This window comes from Solanum dulcamara, chromosome 5 (genome assembly GCF_947179165.1).
Source record: "Solanum dulcamara chromosome 5, daSolDulc1.2, whole genome shotgun sequence".
Taxonomy (NCBI): domain Eukaryota; kingdom Viridiplantae; phylum Streptophyta; class Magnoliopsida; order Solanales; family Solanaceae; genus Solanum; species Solanum dulcamara.
Window position 1 is genome coordinate 72,333,438 of NC_077241.1, and position 11,346 is coordinate 72,344,783.

General features: G+C 34.9%; 1 protein-coding gene and 2 pseudogenes across 1 annotated transcript; 1 reads left to right on the forward strand and 2 right to left on the reverse strand.

The window, feature by feature from the left end:
• Positions 1-165: 165 nt before the first annotated feature.
• Positions 166-2,016, reverse strand: LOC129890738 (premnaspirodiene oxygenase-like; annotated as a pseudogene).
• Positions 2,017-3,601: 1,585 nt separating this feature from the next.
• Positions 3,602-6,265, forward strand: LOC129889665 (receptor-like protein 9DC3). The gene is made up of 2 exons (XM_055965067.1): positions 3,602-4,914; positions 4,995-6,265. Exon 2 carries the CDS (start codon positions 5,045-5,047, stop codon positions 5,651-5,653), a length of 609 nt encoding a protein of 202 aa, XP_055821042.1. The 5' UTR covers positions 3,602-4,914; positions 4,995-5,044; the 3' UTR covers positions 5,654-6,265.
• A 2,515-nt stretch (positions 6,266-8,780) lies between these two features.
• Positions 8,781-10,524, reverse strand: LOC129890739 (premnaspirodiene oxygenase-like; annotated as a pseudogene).
• Between the last annotated feature and the right edge of the window lie 822 nt (positions 10,525-11,346).

The window sequence follows — 11,346 nt, forward strand, 5'->3', positions numbered from 1 at the left end:
TCCACCAGTGGTCGAGGCCCGAATGTAGTTCCTTCACACTGCATAATTCCAACCAAGAACAATTATCAACAGCCTTCCACCATCACTCCTTTGCACTTATAAGGATGAAATAGGATTTATTACTTATTTAGGGGATACACTTAAAAAGATTGAAATGGAGCTTTGCACAGAATCTGAATAGGAAAGAAAGCATCATAAGACTATGATAATGACATTTTATGTCATTATTGTGACAAATCATGTGGAATGGCAATCAAGTGAAGATCATGTTTCCTAGCTGCAGATATTCCAAGTGTTTCAGTCATATCCAGACCCTCGGGTTGTAGTTCATAAGGAAGTTGCCAATCGAAGTGGTAAAGCAACTGTGCTAGCAGATACACAACATTAGGTAAACCAAAATGCATTCCCGGACAAATCCTGCTTCCTGCACCAAATGGAGTAAATTGACACTGATTTTCCTTAAAATCCACAGAACTGTTTTCAATTCTCTGTCACAAAAATTTCAGGGTCGTCCCAACTTTCAGGATCTCTTGCCATAGCCCAACAATTAAAAATCACTTTAGTTTTAAGAGAAATAGTGTATCCGTCAATTGTTGTTTCCTCCCTGCATTCTCTAGGGGCTAGAAGAGGACCTGGAGGGTGTAAACATAGCGGTTCTTTAATCACTAAATTTAGATACTTCAACTCTTCGAGAATATTATCATCATAAACCTTCTTTCCGTTGAAAGTCTTTCTCACTTCCTCTTGTACTTTAGACATGACATTTGGGTTCTTCGTCACTTCAGACAATGCCCAGTGATTGTTGTTGCTGAAGTTTCAGTTCCCCCGAAGAACATGTCCTACAATATTGAAGTTTAAATATTAATTAACATATGACTTTTTCAAATGACGGGACTATCAAAAACTACCACGTGAGATAGCTATGAACTTAAGAAATCCTTCATGTATCCCATTTTGTGTAACATTCTGTGATTATGTAGAGTTTAAGAAACTAAAGAAGACTTTTGACCCACAATATATATATATATGAAGTACCAAAGTTATCCTCACTAACAACAACCAACGAGAGATGGTAAGATTTCCTCATGTGGCACTCTTTTCTTTGATGTGAATGTTAAGATTAAGCAACTTTCAGTCTTTTTTCATTCGTCTTAGTTTATGTGGCACTCTTTTCTTTGATGTGCACAATAAGCGTGAACATGAACAAGACTTTAAATGATTGACTGTTTTGATGAGATAGAACCAAATTAACTTACAAGAATAACCGCTTTGATGTTGTCGTTTGTCATAGGTAATTGAAGTTCGTCATTCTCCATAATTTTCACCCTCACACTCGTTATTGCCTTTCCCCCATTTGCTTTATTCTGTTTATGATCATTAATAATATTCTCCAATATTACATCAAGCTTATGATGCATATTCATCAATCTGTTTCTCTTTCCACTGATTTTGTGAAGTAATTTCCAGGAAGGAAAGATATCTACCACATCAAACCCGGTTAATAAGGCTTATAATTCCTTCATGATACTATTAACAGATTATCTCTATCATCCTATACTTTTCCGAAAGCTGATCTAAATATAACAAAGCTGGTACGTTGAAGAGCCTTTTCAGTCATGTTAACGACAACATTTGGCGTGGAATGAATTGATGCAATTAGATTATGACCTCATCTTGTCGAATTAAACTAAACGACTTGACCCTCTTTGCATTGAGTAGCTCTGAAATGCATATTTTGTGCATCTGTTTCCAGTAATATCCATATTCTGCAAGTGCAATGTCTTTTTGATGATAAAAGACTATATCAGAGGTCGCACTTTGAAATGAAAGGTCATGAACTTTTAGAATTTCTTTTGCCAAATATGGCGATGATACTATAACTGCATCAACTTCCCCTAGTTGCAAGTGCATCAATGGTACTTGTGCTGGTGGGAGGCTTATGGTATAAGTTGGCTCGAACAACACGGAGAAAGAACATATCAAGAAACAAGTTACAATAGGAAGTTCTAATGTCATTGTAATTTCACTCGATCACACGATAAAACTAATGATCACCTGAATGACTTTGAATGAAAATATCCTCAAATATTGAAATATCTATTCAAATATTAATGTCCAAATATGTAAAAGTGTTTTAATTGTTTTAGAGTCCAAGTTTTTTTGTAAATTAAAATATCCTTTCAAACTCTAAATTGTTGCACTTTTGGGATATAAATCATATTTGGGGTTAAGTTCGTTTTTCGCTACTGTCAATTTTTATTAGATTTATAGTATCTAATATTTAGTGAGATTTAGTAGGAATTTATATATATACGTGTCAAAAATTTTGGGTTCAAGGCTACATCATTTGTGTCATTTCCCAAATTTACGTCCTTTGAAATCATCTAGAAGTTCTGAATCGTGTTGCAACAGTTTGATCACTCCATTCACTACACTTTTATCTTGAGTCAACGGTTTATGAAGACAGACTCTCTACCTTCTCAATATACACACACCTCACCCGATGGAATTACACTTTAAGAAGTCTTGTGGAAAATTATAGAATACACCTAACAAATTTGAAAACAGCAGAAGAGACAACTAATCAAAAATTTCTGATAAATTTCTCTGCAGGTGGAATGATATTCTTCACAAAGTTATTCAAAACATATTAATAAGCAGGAAAACACATCAAACAAGAGCTTTATATAATCGAATGAAAACAAAATTTTGAAAAAAAAAGAAGCAAATAAAACAATAAAATCAATGACTTCAAAATTCCACACGGTATTATTGTTTTATTGTTACATACTCTTTAAGTTTACGTAGGAGGAAATGGAGGACTTAAATCATGTCTTTAATTATTGTTCTTTTTTTTAAAAAAATAAAAATAATTCTCACTTGACCTATTAGTCAAGCAATAGTTTCTCTCATAGGAAATTTGTTAGAAGTCTGCAGAATATTTCTCTACAGTGTGTGTAACGAGAACAAATTCACATCGTCTTGCCTAACACACACTGCAGAGATAGTGGATAACCTCGAAATGAACACAACATCTAGAGAAAATTAGCACATAAGGGAGTATTATTTTGTTAGGTCTTCTCCGTCCTCTAAAAAGTCTTGTGGAACACTACAAAATATGAGTAACAAGTTGTTAGAAGTGACTAGTACTCATCCCTGGGCAACACGTTCTCTGTTTAGAGCTCATTTGGATTGATTTATAAATTGTTTTTAGTTTTTTGAGTATTTGACTGTCAATTTAAAGTTATTTTGTACTTAAATTCAAAAAATAATTAAGTTTGTTTGATTCAGCTTATAAGCTGAAAATAATTTATAAGCCAAAAAAAATAAAATTAGACTATCCCAACTTAATATTTTTAGATTATAAATTATTTAAAATAAATTAAACCTAATATTCAGTTAGTGATGCCATTGTATTTTTTTTTTGGCTCCATTTATGCCGAAGTTGGACAAAACACATATTGTATAATTGGTACTATCAACCAAGACAGAGGGTCTTTCTGGAAATTGACTGAACACTTGGGACAGTTGTTTTGCAACCACAAATTAGTTTGTGGTAGATGGGGGGGCAAGTACCCCATTTTATTTGTCTGGATGTTTTTCTTTTCTTTCTTTAATGGGAAAAGAATTGATATATATCCCTCATTACCCAAGTTTCTTTTCCATGGTAATGATGATTGATTTTTAAGAACAGAACACCCTGTTATTTGCTTAATACAAACAAGAAGATGGGACGTCTCTTTTTCTTTAATCCATTTCTCTGTTTTGTGTTGCTAAATGGATGCTTTTCTTCATCCTCTGTTCATCATCTATGCTCTCCCAGTGAAGCTTCTGCTTTGCTTCACTTTAAGCAATCCTTTGAAATATACTACCACCTTAGATGTGGGGTTGATGAATACAGACATCTTGATTACCCAAAAAAAAAGTCTTGGAATGAGAGTAGGGATTGTTGCACTTGGGATGGAGTTAATTGTGATATGTTAATCGGTCATGTTATCGGCCTGGACCTTAGTTATAGTCAGATTTGGTTGTAATTTTCATCCCAACAGTAGCCTCTTCCAACTTCATCATCTCTCAACACTAAACCTTGCTTACAATGACTTTTATCCTTCTTCAATCCCAAATGGAATTGGCCGTTTGAGGCATCTCAACCTTTCTGACTCTTCCTTTTATGGTAAAATCCCAACAGAAATCTCATACCTTTCCAATTTGGTTTCACTTGATCTTTCTTATTCTCATATTGGATTACAACTTGATCAGAGAACATTTGAAGCAGTGCTTCAGAACTTCGCATATCTGGAGGGTGTTATCTCTCTCTCCGATACCTGTGAATATTTTTTCCTCCTTAAGGTACGTGGATCTTGTAGATACTAATCTGCGAGGTGTTCTCACATAGAACTTTTACTTGGAAAGCCTCATATTGAGATACAATGATCTTCTCAAAGGAGTTTTACCAAAGATCCGGCCGAGCAGCACTCTGTTGGAGTTGAATATTGCATACACAGGCATCTCCAGTGAGCTGCTCCAGTGAGCTGCCTGATTCAATTGGCACCTTGAGTTCCTTGAATAGCTTGTACCTCTATGGATGTCAATTCTCAGGTTCCATACCTGATTCCATTGGCGACCTAACCCAAATTAGGGAGTTATTTTTGTCTTATAATCATTTCACTGGCCACATTCCTTCAACAATTTTAAACTTGACAAATCTTCAATACTTAAGACTTGCCGAATAATTCCCTGTCTGGCCTACATCCTAAGACATTTCAGATCTTGGATATTTCTAACAATAAGATTCGTGGTTAAATCCCTGACTGATTAGCGGCATGAGGTGGGACTCCTTGTGGTACCTAAACATTTCACAGAATTTTTTGACAGGCTACCCTACCTACCACAATTTCATTACCATAATCTAAGGTATCTTGATCTTAAATTTAACTCCCTTCAGGGTCCACTACCTTCATCCATTTGTAACATGAGCATACTTGAATTTCTAGATTTATCAGGCAACAACTTCAGTAACTCCATTCCAAGTTGCTTGGGAAGCATGTCTTTGCTAATGGTGTTGGACTTAAGAAGGAACAATTTCACAGGAAGTCTTCGACTGTTATGTGCGCAGAACACTTCATTGAGTATCATTGTCTTGGATGGTAATCGATTTGAAGGACATGTCTCTGTGTCGTTGCTCCACTGTGTTGGTTTTGAAGTTCTTGATTTGGGGAATAACGCTATAAATGACACGTTTCCAGCTTGGCTAGGAACACTTAAAGAACTGCGGGTCCTAATATTAAAGTCCAATGTGTTCCATGGACCAATAAGTCCTTGTCAGATTACGGTTTGCTTTCCCAAGTTACGAATTTTTGATCTTTCTCGTAATGAATTCAGTGGCTCACTTCCTGTAAAAGTTTTTGGAAACTTCAAGGCAATGATTAAATTAGATGGTGAAGACACAGGAGAGATCAAGTACATGGAACCATTTGAGAAGTTTTATTACAAATTGTATGAGGTTTCAGTGAGGTTGGTGATCAAAGGTCAGGATATTCAGCTAGAAAGAATCAGCACAATTATGGCAACCATAGATCTCTCAAGCAACCATATTGAAGGTGTTATTCCGAAAACACTAAAGGATCTCAGCTCTCTTTGGCTACTCAATTAATCCCGTAACAATCTCAAAGGAGATATTCACGGTAAACTCGGCCAATCCTATCCCCATGGAACTTGTGAAATTGAATATGCTTGAAGCATTCTCTCCTGGAATCGGCTCACTGGAAAGATTCCACTGGAATTGACAAGAATGAACTTTATGGCATTCTTAAACCTCTCTCAAAATCTCCTTGTTGGACGCATTCCTCAAGGTTCACAATTCAAACATTTGAAAATGATTCGTATGGTGGAAACCTTGATTTATATGGTCCTCCTTTAACAAAGCAATGTGGAACAAGTGGTTCATCGCATGTTCCTCAACCATTGGAGGAAGAAGAAGAAAAAGATGAGTCATATTCTTGGACTTCTTGTTGGAACTGTCATGTGGAGTCTCATGTTTAAATATCGTCAGCCAAAATGGTTTCTGGAATTTTTTGAAGGCATCATTCCCCCGAAGAAAAGGCAAAGAAGAGAGCTCAGAGATGATGGACTTGATGGAGGATTGAAAGAGTGAGCTTTTCTGTTTTAGTTTCTATGTTATTAATTTTCTTGTTTGTTGTTTGTATATGTTTGATAGCAACTTACTTGTATGTGTTGTTTTAGCAATAATGGTTGTTTAAGTTAAGTTATTCTGTTTCAGTTTCTTTCCTGATCCTGACTAAGTAGCATAATGAATGGATGATCCACCTAAACACACAGAATTATGAGTTAACCTGCTTGCTTGTACATGTAAATAGTGACATCAATCCGTATTTGACTTGACGTGGATTTTAAGAAAGTAAAGAAGACTTTTTGAATCTTGTGGTGATCTCAAACTAAAGACATGTAGAATGTGTCAAAATGTCCTTCAATCTTGTGGTCTTAAACATGTCACGTGGAAAGATGACTAAAAAGGAAAGCAAGACAAACAATTTGCGTGGTCCTCTCCTCCTCTATCAAAGCAATGTGGGAGAAGTGATTTGTCGCATGTTCCTCACCATTGGAGGAAAAAGATGAGTCATATCTAAGTGGATTTACCTGGAAATCAGTAGTCATAGGTTACAGTTTTGGACTAGTTTATGAATATAAGTCTACTTTCTTTCATTAAGATAAAAGGAAAATATCATGAAACAATAAAAATTGAACAAAAGAATAATTAACTTGACAATCCAAAGAGAATCTCCAAGAAAGTAGGAGGTCTTAAACATTAGTCTGTCTTCAAATGCGGGAAGGGTAGACATTCAGTTCGACGAGGGCAGGTTCCGCCGCCCTGCAGATCTCAATCTAGCGACGGAACCACCCTGCTGCCGCTGCCCTTCGTCCACTTAAAGTAACGTTGTCTTAATTTCTAAAATCGTCACTTGATTGACATTAACGTTGTCTTTCTAATATCACCAATTAAATTGACATACTTTGAGAAATGACATGAAAAGATTTCTTTCGTTTAGATTAGATAAAAAGTTCTGATTTTAGTATAAAGTTGGAGGAAGAAAATATTTTTCATCTTATCTTTATATATGATGAGAAAATGAGAACGTACATTGTTTAATAGCTAAATCATTGTTTATGAGAAACTTTTCATTTCAGTATGGGATATGTTAATGCATACAGCATACTTGTATGCATCAAGCCAAAACAGATTGTAATTGTTCTATTGATCGCAATTTGGTTCAGGATCAGTAATCAAATATTTCTCATCTAAAAGTATTTAAATATGCAGTCGATTTTACTTCTGAATTATTCTACTTCCTTCTACAATATTTCTTGCACTTGCAAAGTAAGTTTTAAGTGTGATTTGACTGATCATTGTGTTTGCTGTACACTGGGGTTTGAAGTACCATTACACCAGTGTGGTTCATTCATTTTTTTCCTGGAAGAAAATAATCTCATACCTCAGGTACTAAGAGGGATTAAGTTTTTTTGGGACAGTGTAAATTTAGTGGATTCAGATATAATTTTGTTTCATCTCCATTTCTGGTCCTACTTTATTCAAAATTTTACAGTATTTTATCTTCGAATCAGCAACCATAACAACTTAGCGTTTCTTTGATCACTAAGTTCAGATACTTCACCTCTTCGAGATCTTTGGCATCCAAATCTTTCTTCTATTAACCATATCACTTCTGCATGTGTTTTGGCCATCCATTCGGGTTCTTTATCAGTTAATACAAATTAAGGGATCAAACATATATATATTTCAAGTATATTTATATGCAAGTTAGGTGGATTAATAGATATATGCTTCAGATATTATTGCTGATTAAATAAGTTAACTGTCTTATTACCCATATCTTTTATCAATATATTTTGGCAATTTCAATGAACAAATGAGGAGACATGACAAAAAACTATAGATAACCTGACAAATCATCCTAAATAATAGTTATAACAAGATATAATGATAATCGAAGTGTAAAAAAACCACAAATAGAAACCAAACTCAAAGACAAGAAACTACAAGAGTAATACAACTAATAGTATGACTAATATCGGTGTCAAATAAGCTTTTTAAGTATGTTTTAGGGTTGCCTTCTAGTCTTTTTACACATTGTTTGTTCTGATGCTTTACGTGTTAGTTTTCTTATTAAGGGTAGCATATTAAAGTCTGTTGGAACTAAATTTTGCCAAATCTTGATGCCTAGCTGATGCTTTTCAAATAAAATTTATGAACTGTGCTTATTACGTCCGTTTAAACCGCGGCAATAAGCAGATAAAACCACTATAATTGCACCCTTTTCTTGTAGTGACTAGTTAACTACTTTTATGCCCTTTTTTTTGGGTCAAGTGTTTAATGGTTACATGAAAAAATATCAATACTCTGAATTCTGATCAAATGACTTAAAGTTACAACTAATTCATAGAAAGAAAAGTGTATTACGATCGGTACTTGTACTGGTTGGAGGCTTATGTCTGTACAAGCTGGTCCAGACAACACTTGAAAGTAAATATAACGATAACAAGCTACATACGTGAGCAGAAAAACAAATACAAACAACTAAAGTTACTGATTTCTTTGTCGTGCTAAATTAACAAGCTACTTATGTTCTATCTTTTTTTTGTACCTCCTTAACCTGAACCAATTACAATTTCAAATAGAATAATACTATACCACAAATAATACTATCTATATATCTATATATGTATAGATAGCGTTATAATATTTACTGATAGTTTATATACGAATCATGTGGAATGGCAATCAAATGCAAATGATTTTGCCTCGTTTCTGTTATTCCAAATGTTTTAGTCATATCTAGATCCTTTGGTTGTATTCCATAAGGAAGTTTCCAGTCAAAGTGGTAAAGCAACTGAGCTAAGGGATACATCATGTCGACTAAACTGTATTGCATTCCCGGACAAATCCTGCTTCCTGCACCAAATGGAGTAAATTGACACTGATTTCCCTTAAAATCCACAGAACTGTTTTCAATTCTCTCTGTCACAAAAATTTCAGGGTCGTCCCAACTTTCAGGATCTCTTGCCATAGCCCAACAATTAAAAATCACTTTAGTTTTAAGAGAAATAGTGTATCCGTCAATTGTTGTTTCCTCCCTGCATTCTCTAGGGGCTAGAAGAGGACCTGGAGGGTGTAAACATACAACAACAACAACAACAACCCAGTGAAATCCCACATCGTGGGGTCTGGGGAGGGTAGAGTGTACGCAGACCTGACTCCTACCAATGTAGGACGGCTGTTTCCGAAAGACTGGAGGGTGTAAACATAGCGGTTCTTTAATCACTAAATTTAGATACTTCAACTCTTCGAGAATATTATCATCATAAACCTTCTTTCCGTTGAAAGTCTTTCTCACTTCCTCTTGTACTTTAGACATGACATTTGGGTTCTTCGTCACTTCAGACAATGCCCAGTGATTGTTGTTGCTGAAGTTTCAGTTCCCCCGAAGAACATGTCCTACAATATTGAAGTTTTAACTATTATCATTTGGCCAAGATTCAAATGAAAGTAACATATTTTATGAGATGGATTCAAACTTCAAGAATGACGGCTTTGATGTTGTCATTTGTGATTGGAAATTGAAGTTCATCATTCTCCATGACTCTGAGTAAAACATCAATCAGATCTTCAACCCCAAACTCACTGTTGCCTTTCTTCCCGTTTGCTTTATTCTGTTTTTGATCATTAATAATGTTCTCCAATATTACATCAAGCTTACGATGCATACTCATCAATCTCCTTCTCATTCCACTGATTTCGCGAAGTAATATCCAAGAAGGAAAGAAATCTGCCACATCAAACCCGCCTAACAAGGCTAGTACTTCCCTCATGATCATTAACAAATTATCTCTATCATCCCATACTTTTCCGAAAGCTGATCTACAAATCACGGAGCTGGTAAGTTGAAGAGCCTTTTTTGTCATGTTAACGACATCATTTGGCGCAGAACGAATTGATGTAACAAGATTATGAACCTCATCTTGTCGAATTAAACTAAACGACTTGACCATCTTTGCACTGAAGAGCTCTGAGATGCATATTTTACGCATCCTTTTCCAGTTATCGCCATATTTTGCAAATGCAATGTCTTTTTGATTGTAAAAGACTATATCAGATGCTATAAGCTTTGGCCTACCTGCAAAGGAAAGGTCATGAACTTTTAGGACTTGTTTTGCCATATGTGGAGATGATACAACAACTGCATGAATTTCCCCTAACTGCAGGTGCATTAGATGTCCATATTTTCTGGCTAAATTTCTAAGAACATGATGTGGAAGTGCTCCAATCAGGTGATGCATGTTTCCAATAAAGGGCAAAGTCCCTGGACCTGGTGGCAATCTTTGTTCACTCCTAGTTATTAGATTTTAACAGTTTCGAACAAAGATTATTAGAAGGAACAAGAAAAGCAATAAATGAATTAAGTTGAAATGAAAAAGCAGAATCTCCATATTATCACAATGAGGAAGATTACAAGGCAATTTCTAGCTGCTGAATGTTTCTACATTAGAATATTGTGTCAAAGTTATCTCATTTTCCAAACTTTTGCAACAAAGGCATATTTTATGTGCAATAGGTAGATTGATAGATATATTTCAGGGATTATATCTGATTAAATAAGTTCACCTTCATATTCATACATCTTTTATCAATATATTTTGCCAACTACAAGATTTGAGTGATTTTAGATCATCTAAATTTTAAATTGCATGTATTTGATGTCAAAATCACATAATAATTTCCTCTTCAATAGATGAATTTAAGAATATGTTTGTTTTTGTGTGTGTGTGTACCTGTAGATGTATATAAAAAGTAATCTCTCTTCACTTGATCGTGAATACACCTATTGAAATTAAAGATATTGAATGCTTAAGTTTGAAGAATGTGCTTCTCAGCAATTGATATATGCCATGATACATAAACGTGCCATTTAACTTGGCTTCAACTTTAACTTTTAACTTTAATTTGGGTGTGTATGAGTAAATGAAAATTGAACAAGTAGACACACATCCTACGTGAAATAATACACATAGGGCGTCATGTAGGATGCGAATTGCTAGGTAGGATGAATAAAACAATGCCACATTGAAGATTAGAAGAGAAAGTAAAAGGTGGATAAAACAAAAGAATCTGATTAAAATGCCAGCAAAGCTCAAGAAAGGGTGGATCACCTTTTGTTACTACTGCAGCTTAAGGTGTCATGGTTCAAACAGTGGTATTAAAAATGGTTATTTGTGCACTTCACCCTTCATACCAGTGTATATATTATTTAT

Excerpts from the sequence above, each read along its gene's own strand:
- LOC129889665 (XM_055965067.1), top strand. The coding sequence starts at position 5,045 with ATGTCTTTGCTAATGGTGTTGGACTTAAGAAGGAACAATTTCACAGGA.